Here is a 20,020-nt window from a genome sequence, read left to right on the forward strand (position 1 = left end):
TGTTGCTGGCTAGAATATATTATGCAAAGACTGCTTACAAAAAAAACAACCACTAGAGGGCAGTAGAAAAGCTAATGTACATCAATACTATTGTCTCGGCTAAGATGCAATGAAGGCAGCACACCCCTCTTTTCCAAGATACTCTGGCATGATTTAAAGTAGTCTGTAAAACAATTTCTGGTTTAGCCACATCACGGTTTTTAGATGGACAAAAAAGAAATATGTAGTCTTTACATCTTTCAAGCCTTTCCTATGCTCTGTAGCAGCACATGCTGTGTCTGCTCAGGGAGACCTCTGCTGGGACCTGTGCTTTACCTTGACAAGAGCAATATATTTTTTAACTAGTGAGATCTGAATGTGGCTGAATTACTGTTTAATTCAATCAATTTCTTATGATAGTTGTTTTCTCAAGCTTTGGTTAACCAGCCCAAAAGTGTGCCAAGAGAAAAAAAACATACAACTTTAATCATTCAAGCATGCATTAGAAAAAGAAAGGCTTTAACATTAACTAAATCCTTATTTACTAGTAAAACGGCAAAGTGGTACTCACTTCCTCCAGATCATCAAGTGCTTCAAGCCGAGTCCTTACTTTTTCTGAAACTGCAGATCCTGATGTAGCAGGCTTGCCTGAAACAAACATAGATTTTAAGGCCTTACACAATTTCATAACCCAAAAAGCCATTGAAAAGGATCTACAATATAAAGGAGTTAAAAAAAATAAAATAAATAAATAAATAACAAGGAATTGCTCCACCTTATACATCAAAGTTGAATACAAAAACAGATTTTTGTTTTCATATTAAGACATAATGGATTTCACACTCATATTCTGTGGGTTTGAAGATAAAAATGATTTGCATATATGCATATTTCTACACACATATATGTACACAACTTTGCATAGGTGTATGTATGTGTGTGTGTATACACGTCCACAACAGATAATTTTTGACTATTACTTTCCATTACTTAGCAACATCAGATTCTTTTGTTTATTTAATGAAACACAGAAGTTTTTGGACATTACTATGTAATAACCGTATATCCCGAAAGTGTTGTTGAATATCTAACTTACCGTATTTTTTGCCTTATAAGACGCACTTTTTCTTCCCCAAAACTGGGGGGGAAAAGTTAGTGCGTCCTATACAACAAATGTGTTAAAAAAAAATAATTAAAATATTATACTCACCCGATACCCGATCCTGCGTGTGTCTCTGGCTGCAGCGTGTCTCTCTTCTCTCCTCTGCCAGCATCGTGTTTTCTCCTGTCTGTAAAGCAAAGCGAAAGAAGCCGACACAGCGCCACCTGCTGTTCCCTGTCCTAACTGCCGTACAATAGAAAAAAAGCACAGAGTGATCAGAAGGGGAATTTGAATGACAGAGTGATCAGAAGGGGAGTTTGAATGACAAAGAGTGATCAGAAAGGGAATTTGAAAGGTACAGAGTGATCAGAAAGGGAATTTGAATGGCACATGAGTGATCAGAAAGGGGAATAATCTTTCAGAATCTTTTTTTCTAGATTTTCCTCCTTTAAAATCGGGTGCGTCTTATATTCCGGAGCGTCTTATACGGCGCAAAATACGGTACTTTATGTTTGTGAGTCAAATTCAGCAATAAAACAAAATAAATATTTTTCAATTAATTGATGTTATACCTTATACTTGTTAGTTTTTCATATGGTTGTCACAACCCCCTGGGGAAGCCCACAGGGTGAAACATGTCAGGCGTCAAGACACTCATACTTGTCTACAAGCGCTTAACATACACTATAGGAGACTTTATTATTTGCTAAGGAAACAATTGTAGCTTTGAGTCTCAGGGAACCCTGCAGATACTAATGGGGTGGAGACTCCAATATCCAATATAATAGAAAGTGATGAAAGACCTGATGCATGCAAATGAGCCATAATGAGGGATTCTTTACTACCAGGCGATGTAGGACCCAAGGTGGAAGATATATTATAAAGATTGTGATAGAACGTGTGAAAGGCATCTGTCATTTGTCTTATGCAGAAGTTTACCGGAAGAGTTAAAGAAGGAAGGGATGTAGGTAGAGGCTTGTTTCAAAAGAATGGCGGTAACTAGGGCTTTAGCAAATTTATTAGCATATTTGCAGCAGGCATTCGGTCTTAACCTCTCAATCCTGCCCCTGTACCTAAAGCATTGGTCAGACCTCAACTGGAATATACAGTCCAGTTTTGGGCACCAGTTTACAAAAGGAATATTGTGGAATTAGAGAGAGTGCAGAGAAGAGCAACTAAACTAATAAAAGGAATTGAGGAGCTGAGCTATGAAGAGAGATTAACTGAACTATCTCTCCTGAGAAGAGACGTTTAAGAGGGGATATGATCATCCTAAATGGTCCATATATAGAACTTGTTTCCCAATTATTCACTTTAAGTTCATTACAAAGGACAGGGGGCACTATTTGTGTCTGGAGGAAAAGAAATTTAGTTTCCGCAAAAGGACGGGATTCTGCACAGTAGGGTCTGTGAAAATGTGGAATAGGCTCCCTCAGGAAGTTGTTTCAACAAGAACTTTAGATTGCTTTAAGAAAAAAAAAAGCCGGATTTTAACTAGAAGCACAGAAATTAACTTGGTTAAAGTTTTAAAGTACAAATAACAGAAACAGTTGATCCAGGGACCATCCTATTGCCTCACAGGATCAGAAAGGAATGTTTTTCCCCTATTGGAGCAAATTGAACCAGAGCAAATTGATTTTTTTGCCTTCCTCTTGATCAATATCTTTAGGGTTTTTATCTGGATTATGTTTATTTCCCTAATGATTGAACTCGATAGATATCCCTTTTTAACCTAACTATGTAACTATGAATCGACGGTTTAGTGGGGGCATTTAGACCTTTAGCATTAATGGATGTGAATTGTAGTGCCACACTGAACAAAAGGTAACTACTTCTCTAAAATAAATGGGGTACCTTAAGCAGTCCTACTAGGGCGGGAGGGATCTTTAGATAAAGGAATGGGTGAGAGGAGAGGTGGAACAGAGAGTGGGAGCAAGGTGGAAAAAATGAATGGGGGTAGAGAGCAGAGGATTCAGGGAAAACAAAAGACAATAAGAAAAAAAGGGCAATAAGAAAAGGAAAAAGGGGGACAGTAGAAAAGGTTTAAAAACAGTCCTATAGAAAGCTAAAGTTCTTATTTTGGACAAATTCAAATTTAAGTCTTAAAGGTTGATTTACCTAGGTGGGGGGAAGTGGTACTCAGGTCAGGAAGAGCATGTGCACACCCGAAGCCTAATTAAAAGTAGTTTGTCAAGGAAGAGACCACACAGAATGTGAGGATTAAAATAACAACTATGTTATGGCAATAAGTAAGAAATTAATATAAGAGATTAGAGGAAAAAGGCACATATCATCCTGAACTCATTACAAATACAATTTAACATAAAACCAGCTTTTCAAGACACTTATCAATATAGAGTCATAGTATGGCAGTATTAACAGAGCAACAGCCCAGTGGATGACATGATCACAACCCAAACAGTGAGAGAAGGTAGGGAATAGCAAAGAGTTTAAGAAGTGGGAGTGCAGGCAAGTTATCTGGGGACCTGTAACCAGCCCCCTGTACAAGATGGGGATATATAAGCCCCAAAGGTTTGGCATCATTAAGACAAATTCTGTACTGTGTGCTCAATGGCAAAACTGGGTCTTGATTTAACAAACCTCATAGCCCTCTGTACCTCTAAGTTTCTATAGAATAAATTGCTAGATAGATTTACCCTCCCCATACAAATTAATTTATTTTGAAATTATTTTTATTGTGATGTTGACCTTAAAATAACTGTTAATATTTTCATATTTGAAATTGTATTTGTTTTAATGTAATTAGGAAATTTGCAATCACTCTACTTCCCAGTTGGTAAGCTGATATCAGAATCAGTGGGAGTTTATTGTTTTCCTTTGCATTTTTTAGTAAGGCATGAAGTAAAAGAAGTTAAAGCTGACCTAAACTCTAACAACAGGCTTAATATTAGAAATGTATTCTCACTGGAATATCAGTTCTCTTTAGTGGTACTGGTTGGTTGTGTTAGCTTGCATCCATAAAAAAGAACATATTCATTATATGTATGTAACTGTATGTTGACCTTCTTCTCTACCCACGGCCCTCTCTCACTGTTCAAGCACCATCACACGACAGGAAAATAAGAAAACAAAAAGCTCTAAACTTGCTGGCTAGTCAAGGCAGTGGTAGTGGATCCTTAAAGTGCCCTGCAGGGGGTTAAAAAAATGAGGGGGGGGGAGCATGTCCCATAATTAGTAAATATTTTGGTAGATGCTCTCCCACACCAACTTAAGTTTAAGTTCCACTTTGAAAACAAACTTGGCACCAAATCCTAAAATATTCAATCAGGTAGGTTAATACTGCATACTGCAGAAAAAGGCAGGCAATGCCCCTTTTGCAATAAGCATTCTCACCTGCCTGACCTTTAAATCAAAAAAAAAAAAAACTGCCACTGTACTGGCAGGGACTAAATGATCTCCCACTTGCCTTAGCAGGAGTTACGTCACCCCAGCCCAGCCAATCAAAATGGCCTAACATCACAAGCAGAAAGTGAAAATGGTGGTTCACTGTCACAGAACAGGCATGGCTTAGATCTGCTATACTACATTTAAAAGAAGTTGTTTCACACCAACATTACAGGTTTATTCACAGCAAATGCAGTAATCTGTGTTTCTCAACACAGGTCCAGTATAAAAACAAGACTAGATCTATTCTCAACAAGCTTAGTTTACCTGCATACTGCATTAAAAGTGCAGCCCATTGCAGCATTATACAAAGAGCCAGCATGTTGCAACGCTTGTTAAGAAAAATAAATAAAGAAAAGGCTCCTGCTTATAAATAAACAGCAAATTAGCAATACAGGTAAAAAGTAGTGGCGAAGTAGTATAACCTAAAAAGTAGCAAAGGTACCACTAAGTAAATGAGCCCTCAGCAGAAATGTAAAAATTGGACTGGTTCATTAGAGGAATTCAAATCTATGCAGTTTGCATAGCTGTCTCTTTAAATTAGCGAGTTGGAAAATGATAAAATATAAATCAAGGTACCTGTGTTTATCTGAGGACACACGAAACCCAATTAAAAGGTAATCAATAAAATGTCAATACAATTAGTCAAAGTAAACACATCCATAGTATGTTATTTTTAAAACATTTAAAAGGGCAAAATAATACAAATCACATGGAGCTGGCAGGTGGCCCATTTCCTGCATTCAATACCCCCAGTAGAGAATATGCTAGGCCACTCACCACATATGAATCCCTCTATGCAGAGCTGGGCTCAGACATGACCTGTTAGACACATATTGTTACCTAAGTGCCCCACCTGAGGGAGGAGGAACTGGACATCACTCTGGACACCCCTCAAGAACAGAAAAATTTTTTGGCTATCCCATCACACCTCAGTCAGCAGCAGATTCAAAGAACTTATTTACAAAATATACTTACCAGATGGCAATGACCTCTAAATGATCTATTATCTAAATGGCCTCTAAATGATCTATCCTCGGGTATCTGACTGCAGCTAGTCATATGATTAGGGGTTGAGCTTTATGATCAACATATTCTGATCTTTTCCAATACCGAAACCATTTTGGACGACAGTGCCGGGATTATTCACAATTTTACGGAATACACTGTCCCAGACCAGCCTACTTTCTTTTTGTTACAACACAGACCCTTTTCTCTTAAATTCTATAAAATCTCAGTGGTCAGGCATCTGCTGAATGCAGCAAAACTCTGTATCCTGCTGAATTAGAGTTCGCCCCCGCCTGTCCCCCTATAGCTCAGTGGTTCCTTATTGTTAAAAAAATAGCCCCTCATGACTGGAATAAAAAGTTTGATTTTATTGAAAATCATTTGTAGATTCCTCAGATTACAGGAGGCACCTGTGTCTATGTGGCTCGATTTTTGCTTTTGCTATGATGACAATTTGTAAATATAGCCTTCCCACTGTGTCACCTGATTGATTTGTACCCTGGCATATCTTGTAAATCGTGTTTGATTGTTCACAGTGTAATATGTGTGCTTTTATTTTTTCCTTGTGTAGCCACAGCTCTCCTGATGTATTATTCCCGGATGAATTGCTTTCCATATTTGTATGTACTGTTGTTGATTTCCACTAAAATGAAAAAAAATCACATGGACCCATTCTGTATATCTCCCCCTCCCCTTTATTACAGGTTTAAGTATTTTGTTCTTTTGAATTGGATATTACGGGCCATCTGCTTTTGATCTTCTGCCCAAGGTTATTGGCCACCAGTGGATGACAAAGTGTCCTCATGTAGTGTTTAACAAGCTAAAATTATAATTGCACTACTCCACGACCTGTCAAACCCCAGTGACGAAGACTAGAGAAATTACCAAAGAATAGCAGTCAAAAGGTAAAAACTGGGTATTAATCAAGATTCTATTTCTAATGGCATTCTGAGTTTATATATGAACATATAATAGCAAACTGGTCAAACCTATTATTATGTTTATATCGTTAGACTTTAATTCCTGTTAAAACATTGAAAAATAGAAAAAAAATAATTATTTACCTCTTTCGGAACCCATGAAGAGATTCTATAAAGAAAGCCCACAAATATAAAACAGTTTATTAACAGATATAACAAACATAAAACAATTACAATTGCAAAAACAAGTATGTCAACTGTAATTTTTGGGAATGCTAACAATTTTTTTTTAATATATATAAAGCAATAGGCTTTATATATATAAAAAAAAAATCACTCTAGGAAATACAATAAATCCACTCCTTAAGCTACATTGTCAAGAAGTAAATGTTTTAACATGTTTTCATTGTGAAAAAATAAAATAAGATAAATGAATAAATATCAACAGATAGAAACATGCCTATTTACCCTAAACCACACCTATTACCCCACCCATCCAATTTATCACCCATAATAGGCCACTCAGTATTCACCAAAACCTTCTCTGACCCAAGTTTTGCCCAATGGTGCCATTTGCTTCTTCTTCTCTCTCCCCTCTACATAGAGCAGAACAGCACTGTACATTCTAGTTCTTTTGTCACTACGACAATAATCGTGTGTGTGTGTACAGATCCTTGATTTTCTTATCATTAACACAAGCATAAAAATTGTCCAGAATTTTTAAAGGTTTAGGCTTATTTTACTATCTAGGCTTTTAAAGAAATAATTGAAAACATACATAGTAATTTGCTGATACAAAAACTATAAATTAGAATCTCTGATCTCTTTAGAACTCCTCTCTGTAAATGATTTACTAATTTGGCATATATATTCAGAGATATTGTTCAGAGATATAGTTGCAATCAGAATGATATTTTTAATAGTAGGATTACTGGCAATTAAATATAAAGTATATTTGCAAAAGTGGTTTTTTACATATGTACATTAAAAAGTCACAATAACCTGTTACACCTAAAGAAAGTGAATGGAACTTTTTTTCTAAAGATTTAAAGCAGACCTATCACCACAATTTTTACTTTATATAAAGGTACAGAATCTCACAAATGGGCAGGGAAATTGGCACTTGTTTATAAATATATATATATATATATATATATATATATATATATATATGTGTATGTATATATATATATATAGATAAATAAATAAAACATGCCATATGGAAAAACATACTGACAGTCATATTATGCAAGACACTGTTCAAATGTTTACCTGAAACTACAATGTATATGACAGTATGATAAACTTACAATGGAAAGTTTTTCAGTTGTGGTGTATCTGGCCAAAATCTCCCCACGTTTGTTTGCCCACGGTTCAAAGTCACTTCCTAAATATTCTTCTTTCACACACTTTTTTCTGCTGGAATCCTAAACACAGAAAATTCTAGTGATAATAGAGTAAACCAACACTTAAAATACAACAGAAATAGCATATTAAAAGGTCATGGTTTGAAGTGCCTTGCTAGCAAGAACCACAACCACGACCTACCACAGGGTGTTAAAGAGAGAATAACCTGGACACAAAACCAGAGAGTTGATGTTGATGTTGGCGGTCAAGTATTGCTGCAAGCAGATGTCAGTGACTGAACACAGACCCAATGTGCATGGAGCAACCTCCACTAATGGAATGGGGCAATCTCCACTGCAACAGAAGTAGCATGGATTTCCAGTGCTACTACTAAAGAGCTACCCAAGAGTTTACATTTTCAGAAAATAAAATAGAAAAAAAATAAAACAATTGCATGTATTGGAGGTAATTAGGGAAAAAAAACATCCTCTTGCTCATATTGTATAATCCTTCTCATTCTTGTCTGGATTGTAGTAACCTAATAATTATAGGTAAAAATAGTTGTTGATGCCCCGAAATGTCATGAGAGCAGAAAGCAGATGGTGGTATACAAAATATTCTTAGGATAATATATAGAGACACCATAGAGCCAAATGCCTTTGCTGATATTTTCTGAAGATGTGTGTAGATGTCAGCTTTTCTCCCTACCAGATTCTTTGCAGAAGATGACAATGAGCACTCCCTGGGGAAAACAGAGTTTTGTAAACTTTCTGTTGGAGCAGCTGTTGTTATGGACTATTGTACACATCTGATAAAATGAGTAATACTGTTGAATAAGCATCAACAGAGTATGCTGTGCCTTTCTTAAGGTCCGTAGTTACCTGGTAATGACTTTGCTACCTTTAAATGATCCTAATGAGTTTGATAAAAAAAAAAAAACACACATTAGGAAATAATAAGTCAGTGGTAGCCAACGTTTTAAGACTGACTAAATTTACCGGCTCCGGATCGGGCATGCACGAGAAGTAGGGTGTCACTCAAAGGGGAGGAAACTTCCCCTTTAGTGACATCATGATGCCACAACCCGCCAACCCCCGAGCCTGGGATCTGGTCTTCGGCTTTAGCCAGTGTGCGTCCCCCCAGCGGGGTCCTTCTCCTGACCTCGCTCGGGGGTGCAGTGGCCAAAAACGCAGACCACCGGTTGGCGACCGCCGATTTAGGTGATAGTCTGCATGTATTCAAAAAAGACCAAAGTTGTCAAAGAAATGTACTCTCTGTTTATGAGGAAGTAACTAAACAGGTAGACAGTGGAGTAGCAGTTGATATAGTGTATGTGGGCTTGGCAAAAGCATTTGACACAATACCCCACAGACTGTTAATATACAAATTAGGGTCTATAGGTTTGAAAAATTAAATTTAAAATGGATATAAACTGGCCTAAAGACCGCATTCAGAGAGTAGTGATTAATAATCCATAATCTAATAGTCTAAGGTTATTAGTAGTGTTGGTCGAATATCTCATTATTCGATTCAACAGCTATTTGTTTGAATAGTGAGATATTGTTCGGGTGATTGAATGCAGAATTCGAACACCATTCGAGCACCTATTCAAGCCCTTTTACTAGCTGTATGTGTTCTTGGATAGAGAAACTCTATCCAGAACACATACTACAGGACTGCAAAAGCGATCCTGATTGCTGTTACTAGTAGTATGTGGTAGTAGTAAATGGTCCAAATAGAGAACACGCTTCCCAATTATTCACATTAAGGTCATTGCAAAGGACAAAGGGGCACTCTTTGTGTCTGGTAGAATTTTAGTAAGGTGAAAATTGTTGATAATGCTTATTTAGGAGGTAGTTTAAGTTCTATAGATTGCATTAAGAAAAAAGTTGGATGCTTTTCTAGCAGCACAGAATTTAACTGGGTATTAATGTTTTGAAATAAAAAACAGCTGATCCAGGGACCATATGTTTGCCCTACGGGATCAGAAAGGAATTTTTCCCCTATTGGAGCCAATAAACCACGTTTTATAATTTTTTTTTTTTTTTTGCCTTAAAAATAAAGTTTGAGTGTCTTGTCTTTTTTTTTTTCTGAAAGGCGATACTAGAAAGAAGGACCCTGCAACTGACAGAATGTTCAGGCTCTCACATTAAAAACATGACTCAGCAAATCTAACTAAGTAAGATACACCCTGGCTTTGAAAAAAAATAAACCAAGCTGGTCTCTAGAGGTGTTAGCTTTTTCTGTTTTGTTTTCTAGTGTCCATTCACCTATTGGGTAGCAGTTATTTCAAATTTTCAAATAGAAGGTCTTCCCTGTAAAGCAGAAGAGGTATTTCCATCAACTATTGCATAATCGATAACCAAGCCCTTTATAGCCAGCAGGAGGCCACTAAGATCACACTGCATGACGCCACTAGTACATTCAGCCCCTTCAAACCTCTGGTCAGGTTTAGAGAAAAGGATTTTTCCCACCTGGGCTTCCTGATATGTTACTAGGGGATCCACTTTTCAGAAAGACCCCAATTGACCACAAGAAGCTAAAAAAACCTAAGATATGTCCATAACTTTGGGACAAAAAAAAAATGGCTTCTGCTATAAATTTTTCTCTGTCATTTGAAGCTCTGACCCTGAATGAGGTATCTCCCATCCCTTGGCTGCTTCTTCGCTCAGTCAGGTCCCCAAACCCAGGTGCTGCAGCAAGTAGTTATACTCTTCATTGAGCCATTTCAATCAACTAGAGATTTTTCGACTATTCTTTTCAAAAAGGGGCTTGTCCAGACTCTAGTGTCATCTATCACACGTTACCATACCAAACTAGAGAGGTCTGGAAAGGGTGTGGGCCAAAATCACTTCCCGGATGACTGAAGTCATAAGTTATTGCCCAGAATTGATGGTCTTCCATAGCCTTCCTTCTTTGCTTTTTTTGTGGGCCCAGCTTGGCTGATACCATGGAAACCTTTTTTTAGTGAGGAGTTGCTTGATTGACCAATTAGAATTGGTATCAAAGAAAGACAAATTGCTATGTGGTTTGAGTGGTTTGTGCCATGTGTTTGAATTGAAAAGCATAGGTTGACTGTCCATTTGTGATCACAAAACAAAGAAACTATTGCTGGTCCAGGTTAACTGGTACATGTAAGCAGGTATTTTTGGAATCAAGGTTTGCTACCAACCCCTATGGTGACAGGCAATTATAAACTCCTTATTTGCTTTCTATTCTGAACCTTCTGTATTTGACCACTCTATTCAGCGACTTAGAGTTTACAAGTCTGAACTCCCAAGGGAATAAAATGTTTCAGCCACCTGGTATGGTGGGACAGATACTATCACTTTTTGTAATAAAAGTTCTCACAAGGACCAATTAATGACCAGGGCCAACCCTGGTTCTGAGGGAAGTTTTGTAAAGAAAAAGTCCTATCAAGTCTTATGTAGCAATTCCAATTTGTAATATCTTCTCATAATGGAAAGGATAAAAGCATTGGATGGAATACTTCTGCCCCACCCATGCCACCTTCCACCGTATCCAAATACACCAGGCCTGGCAACCAGCTTTTGAACACTTGAGACCCAGAGCCTTGAACACCCATGACTGTCCCAAGTTCACCAGTTGTCCTTCCTTGGGCCACTTTCCATAGGTATAAGGGTTCTCCCCCTGCTCTTTTTAGCAGCTACCTGGCTGTCATCAGACAACTGTTTAGACTGGGCTTTTTGTACATTGTAACAAAACCATCAAAGGCACTACAAAACAGAAACAACCACAAGACCTGCTGTTTTAAGGGTGTTTGGACTCTGCCACCTGGCCTTTACCATATGGCCTATTTTAAAAGTGCCTCAGATCCTTATGCTTTCTAAATTTTCCTGCTTTCAACACATTTCAAGAACTAAATGTTTTGCTACCTAAAATATCACATGTATTACCAGGTGCTATTGTAACAAGACTGGATGATTTGTGTATCAAAAAATGTATAACTATGAATAAATACCTTAAATGTTCCAGTGAATTTAAAATTATTCTTACCGTATTAATTGCCAGTGGCTCAGCTATTGCAGCAAACATAGATAAGGGGTCAGTTCCATCCAGGACACTGTTTAAGGGATCCATATTTGAATTAGATGAACAGGTGGACGAACTGGAAGATGTGCTCTCTTTACGGCTTAATTTTTTAGATCTGGACTCTGTGACCTGGATAAAAAAAAAAATAATTTTTGAATTTCTGCATACTTTCAAAGTCCATCCAAACAAGATAATTAAAAAGGGGATCAGATGCAAGAGATTTGGTTTAGCTTATTCAGATTTTAGCAATCACCATTACAGAAAAGGAAGCTGTTTTTTGATGGGTAGTATTTGTTCAGATAGTAGTGGTGTAGGAAAATAATTTCTCAAAAGGAAGAAAACACTTCTCAGCATAGGCTTAAAATGTTAAAATGTTAGCAAGCTGGATGCTCATACGTGCTAATTATACCATGCCATGGTGACTGGCTGAACTGTTACACAAAGGAAACTCTAGCAGACAAAACTCCTAATCTAAAATAATATAGTAACTGCATGCGGATCAGTACAAATTAAAGTTCCCCTAGGAACATTTTTTCAAAACTACCAGAAAATTAGGACGGGTGTTAGACGAGGTACAGGGCCAACAAATGTGGGATTCTGCAGCACATGGTACTCCCAATGTATCGTATCATGAAGCCAATTAGAAGCTTCTCCTCTGCTGGTATTTGGTTCTCACTAGACATGCGGCATACCACCCCGACTACACTGGATGTTGTTTTCGTGGCTGGAGATTGGCAGGAACTCTGTACCACATTTGGTGGCACTGCCCCAAAATCAAAACATTTTGGATGGGGGTTTACCAGATTATCTATACCCTTTTGGGCAGAGGTATTCATAAAGACCTGTTTAAGGCGCTTTTGATGTTGCTCCCCCTGAAAATCTCCAAGAGTGAATTTCAACTCATATGGTTTGTATTTACGGCTGCGAAGCACACTTTGGGTAAGTCTTGGTGGTCTGACATGCCTTCCATGGTGAAAGTGAAGAGGAAAGTAATATGGAATCTGATTCTGGGTAACAAGAATATGGTGGCCAGACTCCAGAACTATTTGCAAATTTTCAGACGGATTTGGATCCGTGGATTGAGGGATTTTGACGTTACAAGCATTTAAAACAAGATGGGGGTGAAATTAATCTAGTATTCTAAAATTGAGGAGGGATGCTTGCTTCAGAAGGGGGGGGTAATGTTTATTCTGCAATTCGAAAAATGTTACCTGCCCATTTGCAAGAATCCTTTGGACGTTTGCGGATATAGCAATCCCCCTGGCTGATTAAATTATGTAACTCTTGCACAAGAGATACCTTGTCCCCGTTGTCTTCCAGCTTGTGCGGTAACGCCACACTGAGCCAAGCCCTAGGCTACATGTTGCATGCCATAGTTTAAAGCAGAAACAAAATGCCACTAGGAGCCAGGGAGTTAGGCATGTGACAAAAGAGACATTGGATGTCTCTATTGTGAAAAAGTACTACCTCCTGGTGTTTTATGGTTTTGGAAGTTTGGGTCAGCTTTAAGTAACATTTCAACTAACATTTCTTCAGAATGCACAGAATGCACTAACATTTCTTCAGAACCTGCAAGGGAAAAGTATTGTCCCTTTATCCTTGTGTCCATTATTGAAACCTACCTATATACCCTCTCTCCTCACTCCAGAAGAACAAACACTGCTAGGATTTGTCTAGAGCAGGTTGGTGGTGACCAACATTCAAAGGGTTCTAGCAGTTCTGGAGTATGCCAATCACAGAAATTAACACAGAAAAAAGCATTTGAAACTGTAAACATTGCTTGGCTATTACAGGTTTTTGTTAAACAATTGGCTTACAGGGTCCTATTGTATAAATAAGTATATATTATTGGTACCCTTGCATTTATGTCAGAAAATGCACCACTTCTCTCAGAAAATTGTTGAAATTTTAAATGCTTTGGTATTGTCATGTTTATTTATTTCTTTTGTTGGCACTGGAAGAATTCAAAAAGCAGTGAAAAAAAGACAAACACAGACATTCCACAGAAAATTTCAAAAATGGCCTGGACAAAATTATTGGCACCCTCAAAAGGGTAGCACACCCTTTTGGAAGAAATAACTGATGTTAATCGCTTTCTGTAACAATCAATGAGTCTTTTACAACTCTGTACTGGAATTTTGGACCACTCTCCCTTTGCCAGCTGCTCCAGGTCTCCCAGATTTGAAGGGTTCCTGCTACCAACTGCTATTTTTGTTGTTTTATTTTTGTGCTCTATGGGATTTAGATCTGGACTCATTGCTGGCCACTTCAAAACTCAAGGTGCTTTTTTACATATGTTTGGGTCATTGTCCTGTTTCAAGACACATGACCTCCGGCTGAGACCCAGACGGAGGTCTCCCTATGCTTTCTAGCTGCCGTCATGTTACAGTGCATACACACACCCACCAAACTAGACTCTTAAGTATTTTTTGGAGGTGAATGAAAAAGATAACAACCATGCCACTTTCTTCCAAAACTGTTATACCTTTATTAGGCAGACACTTAGTGCTACAGAATCCAAGCAAATATTTCACTACTCTTATCTGGTATTTCCTTAACCTCATCTGATTCCCTCCTGGTTACATCCCATACTTACCAACAGGTACATGGATGCACTGGACTGATACAGCCATATCCTTATCCCCCCGAGTAATTTGAAAACCCTCTATAAGCATTTAAAAAAAACAGGATCTGTTTTTAGTGGCCTAGATCCATTGCACTCTGTGTTTGTTTTAAAACTCCCAATCTGACCTGAGTAAATTGTTTTTATCTAGTTTTGAATAAAAAGGGTAAAGTAAAAACTACTGTCAGGTTTTACTGCTATCCATGGCTCCATCGGAAATATTCCCTCTCACTTTCCATTCAGGCGATAACCTTTCTAGTCCTTTACAAACACAATAACAACTTACAGTTATGGCTTTTAAAGGGTGATAATCTCCATATTCTACAGGAAATCTTTGCAGCCTGCATGATTTTAGCTCTTCTGCATAATCTCTGTCCCGAGAGTGCCTGAAATCAGAAGAAATAAATTAAAGCAATAAGATATCTTAACCATTTAATACCACCAAACACCCCCAACATCTCCTAAGTTTTTGTATGATTTTTAGTGACTTGTAACCCCCTTGACTTTAAAAATAAGGATTTGTATCTGTTTCCAGCATTTAATAGGAAGCTTGCCTCCTCCATCAGAGAAAGTTTCACCTGGATAAGGAACAAAAGCAATTCTGACCGAACTGTTGCAAAGTATAGGTCCAAAATAAAGAACCTCTTTCTTAAAAGGGAAAAAAGCATTTACTCTGCTATAGTTTAGTTATAATAAAATAGTGATATTTATTTTGATTCAAACCCTAATAGTTTTATTGCCAACATAAAACTACTAGTCCTAATATTTCATCATACAATGGTGTCTATGTTAACTTACAGTGGTTTCTATCAAATTTGTGTTTTACAGTGCTACACCAATATCTAAATACACAATAGTGTTTGACTCAAATTCCCGTCGCATTTCGCCTTCCTCAGGGGATTGTATTGACACTTTCAGTACAGTTTAAAATATACATTGTCACATTATATAACTGCAGATTGAGACTCAATTCTAATCATCTTTTATCTAACAGCAGATTACATCCCAATCATAATTAATATAATAGATAATAGGTTCTAAAACTACCTTAATAGGATTCAACCTGCATAAATTTAGAGTTAAAAAGTAGGTTAGGTTGAAAAAAGTCCATCAAGTTCAACCACTAGGAAAGAAAAACATATCCCAGATATAAAACCCTAAAAGACACAGTTGGTTCAGAGGAAGGCAAACAAATGCTGGTACAATGTGCTTCAACAGGGGAAAAAAAATTCCTTCCTGATTCCATGTGGCAGTCGGATGTTCCCTGGATCAACAGTCACTGTTATTTTTACTTTAAAGCCTTAATACCCAGTTATTTTCTGTGCTTCTAGAAAAACATCCAGCTTTTTCTTAAAGCAATCTATAGTAGTTGTTGAAACTATTTCCTGAGGGAGCTGATTCCACATTTTCACAGACCTACAGTGAAGAATCCCTTCCTTATCCTGCGCTTAAACTTTTTCTCCAGATGCAAAGAGTGCCCTCTTGTTCCTTGTAATGATTTTAAAGTAAATAATGGGGAAGAGAGTTCTCTATATGGACCCTTTATATATTTATACAGGGTGATCATATCCCCCCTTATACGTCTCTACTCTAGGGAAAATAGATTCAGTTCAGCTAATGTCTCCTCATAGCTGAGCTCCTCCATTCCTTTTATTAATTTAGTTGCCCTTCTCTGCACTTTCTCCAAATCAACAATGTCCTTTTTGTAAACTGGTGCCAAAAACTGGACAGCATATTCCAGATGTGGTCTGACCAATGCTTTGTACAGGGGCAGGATTATGTCTCCATCTCTGCAGTCTATTCCTCTTTTAATACAAGAAAGTACTTTACTAGCTTAAGATATTGCAGCTTGGCATTGCATGCTGTTATTAAGTCTATGATCTACCAGAACCCCCCGATCATTTTCCATTTCTGACTTCCCCAAATGTATTTCCCCTAGACACTATGAAGCATGCATGTTGTTAGCTCCCATGTGCAAAAATTTACATTTATCTATATTAAATGTCATTTGCCACTTGGCTGCCCTATCAAACAGTACATCCAGGTCTGCTTGTAGATTATAAACATCCTGTATGGACTTCATTCATGGAATTCGATTACATAGTTTGGTGTCATCTGCAAACACAGAAATGGTACTCTTAATCCTAAACTCTATATCATGTTAAACAGTAAAGGTCCCAACACTGAACCCTGGGGTACAGCACTAATAACCTTAGACCGGGGGTCGGCAACCCGCGGCTCTTTTTCGCCTTTTCCGCGGCTCCGGAAATGTGTCACGCGGGCTGCAGTCTTTCACTGACTGGCTGCGGCGCTCTCCTGAAGAATGGGAGGCGCCGCCTGACCTGTCACCGTCCCTGTCGCCGCGGAGGATTACATGTGTGCTTCCGCTGGCCGGCAGCCTATCAGAGAGGCCGCCAGCCTATCAGAGAGGTCGCCAGACTGCCGCTGCCGAGCCTGCCATAAAGAGGAGGTCCTTTTTTTCTTCAGATTGACAGCTAACTGCATGATCCTGTATATAGCATTAAGGTAAGAAACAATATATGCAGTGTTAGATTTGTTTTATAATGGTTTTGCGGCTCCAAGTTTTTTTTTCTTTTCGAAAACGGGTCCAAGTGGCTCTTTATGTCTTAAAGGTTGCAGACCCCTGCCTTAGACCATTCAGAGTATGAATCATTAATTACAACTCTCTAGATGTGATCTTTAAGCCAGTTCTCTATCCATTTACAGATTGACTTTTCTAAACCTATCAACCTTTTACTTGCATATTATCCTTCTGTGGGGTACAGTGTCAAATGCTTTAGCAAGTCCAAGCACACTATATCAACTGCTATTCCACTGGCCACCTGTATACTTACTTCCTCAGAATAAGAGAGTAAATTTGACAATTTCTGTCTGTCCTGAAGCCATGCTGACTATCACCTATAATATTATTTCCCTAGCAGAAACTCCTCTATGTGGTTCTTTATCAAACTCTCAAAGACCTTTCCAACTATGGACGTTAAACTAACGGGTCTGTAGTTAGCTGGTAATGACTTGGCTTCATTTTTGAAGATAGAAACCACATTGGCCTTCCGCCAATCTATCGGTACCTTGCCAGGGACTAAAGAGTCTCTAAAAATTAAAAACAATGGCTTTCAAATAACGGAGCTCAGCTCCTTAAGGACACGTGGATGTAATCCCTCAGGTCCAGGTGCTTTGTCAACCTTAATTTTTCCCAGCTCTTTCTCAATCATATAAATTTTGAACCTGAATATTATCACCCTTAACATCTTATGTAAAGTACAAAACATATGCAAAGCTATGTAATAGAGATGAGGAGATGGATGAACGGGTACAATGGAAGTTTGTTCAAAGCAGAATAGCAGCTTACATTGAACACACTGCTGCTTGGAGTTACTGTCCTAGTTACATTACAGTGAGTGTTGCTGCACTGGGTCAGGTAAAAGGCTAATACTGCTAAACTGCTAAATAGTACATTGTTTTTTTTATTTACATAGTTACATGGTGGGTTAGGTTGAAAAAAGACATAAGTCCATCAAGTTCAACCACTAAGGAAATACACATATCCCAGATATAAAACCCTATCATACATAGTTGGTCCAGAGGAAGGCAAGAAAACCCTTGGTACAATTTGCTTTAACAGGGAAAAAAAAATTCCTTCCTGATTCCATGAGGCAATTGGATATTCCATGGATCAACAGTCTCTGTTATCTTTACTTTACTTTAAATCTTTAATGCCCAGTTATATTCTGTACTTCCAGAAAAGCATCCAGCTCTTTCTTAAAGCAATCTATAGTAGTTGCTGAAACTACTTCCTGAGGAAGCCGATTCCTCATTTTCAAGAGCCTTACATTGAAGAATCCATACTATACATTGCTAAGAGATTTTGTATTGTAAACACAAAAGTTTATCCCTTATTGTGTTTGCATTATTTATGTATACTGTAATGTTTGTGGGAATATTTTATACGACTGCTATTCCACTCCCTACCTGTTTACTAAAAAGAGTAAATTTGTTTGACAAATTCGGTCTTTCCTAAAACCATGCTATCACTTACAATATTATTTATTATCAGAAACTCCTCTGTGGTTCTTTATCAAACTCTCTAGGACCTTTACAACTGTGGACGTCAAACTAACCGATCTGTAGTTACCTGGTAATGACTTTGCCCCCCTTTTGAAGATAGGAACCACATTGGCCTTATGCCAAGTGACTTAAGAGTCTCTTAATTTGGAAATAATGGCTTTGTAATAACCAAACTCAGCTCTTTGAGGACACATGGATGTAATCTATAGGGTCCTGGTGCTTTGTGAACCTAAATTTTGCCCAACTGTTTCTCAGTCATATCAGTCTTGATTCATTGTGACTCATTTAAGGCAGTGACATTGCTAATATGAATTTGGACTTGAGCTCTGCCATTTTCCTTTGTGTACACAGAGCTAAAAAAAAGTGTTTAGTACATCTGCCTTCCCCAGTTACCAACCCAGCAACATTTTTTAAGGGGCCTACATGCTCAGATCTGATCTTTTTGCTATTATTATATTTGAAAAAATTTGGGGGGTTGCCTTACTTTCCTTTGCAATCTGTCCTTCATTTTGAAGTTTTACACATTTTATCTCCTTTTTACATAGTTTGTTATATTCTTTATAGGTTTCAAATGATGAAGGTGATCCTTCATTTGTAGAACAGACTTGAAACATTCCCATTTCTTATCAGTGTTCTTTGAGGTCAATATTGTCTTACAGTCCAAGTCACAGGGAGGCACCCTTGTTAATGGAAATTTTGCTCTCTTAAAACTTAATATCTTTCCTGTTTTTGTTTCTTGTTTACAGATTACATTAAATGAAAACATATTATGGTCACTGATACCCAGATTGTCTTTTATTTGCACATGTGTTATAAGCTCTGCATTGTTAGAAAGAACTAGGCCCAGCAGAGTATCATTTCTAGTTGGGGCTTCTATAAACTATACCATAAAATTATCTTGTATTAAATTCACAAAATTTCCTCCCTTTTGCTGTTCCTGTAGTGCTGTAGTGCCATTACTCCAGTCAATGTCAGGGAAGTTGAAATCTCCCATGATTAAAACACTTCCATTTTTTGCTGCTTTTTGTATCTGTGCTAGTAGTTGATTTTCTATTTTCTAGATTTTCTAACACTGGGGGGAGGGGCTATAGCAGACTCCAATAATTATTTGTGTGTTATTCAACCCCACATTCAACTCCACCCATAATGCCTCAACCCCATCGGTTTGTTCCGTCCGCAATTTCTTCTTTCAGATTCAGTTTTGGATCACTTCTCACATACAGACAGACACCACCACCCTTTTGTCTGATGGTGTCTTTACCAAAGAGAGTATACCCAGGAATATTGACAGCCCAGTCATGCGAAGCACAAAGCCAGGATTCAGCAATACCAACTAAGTCATAATTCTCCTCACTCATTAAGGCTTTCAACTTCCCTATCTTGTTTGCTAGACTTCTAGCATTGGTGAACAGGCTCTTTAAACCATTGCTGCATTTACCAGCATTGTTTTCATTGTTGTAACATGGGAAGCTCCATAAGCCCTCCCCCCCCCCCAAC

General features: G+C 37.9%; 1 protein-coding gene across 1 annotated transcript in view; it reads right to left on the bottom strand.

The window, feature by feature from the left end:
- VPS35L (VPS35 endosomal protein sorting factor like) overlaps positions 1-20,020 on the bottom strand; it is a gene marked incomplete in the record, with an annotated part of 223,044 nt that overhangs the window by 195,075 nt on the left and 7,949 nt on the right. Inside the window, 5 exon segments of the mRNA XM_072419014.1 lie at positions 551-627; positions 6,559-6,583; positions 7,725-7,841; positions 11,779-11,943; positions 14,724-14,823. Of these exon segments, the coding sequence (XP_072275115.1) occupies positions 551-627; positions 6,559-6,583; positions 7,725-7,841; positions 11,779-11,943; positions 14,724-14,823 (484 nt within the window).

Source organism: Pyxicephalus adspersus, chromosome 7, assembly GCF_032062135.1.
Source record: "Pyxicephalus adspersus chromosome 7, UCB_Pads_2.0, whole genome shotgun sequence".
NCBI classification, from domain to species: domain Eukaryota; kingdom Metazoa; phylum Chordata; class Amphibia; order Anura; family Pyxicephalidae; genus Pyxicephalus; species Pyxicephalus adspersus.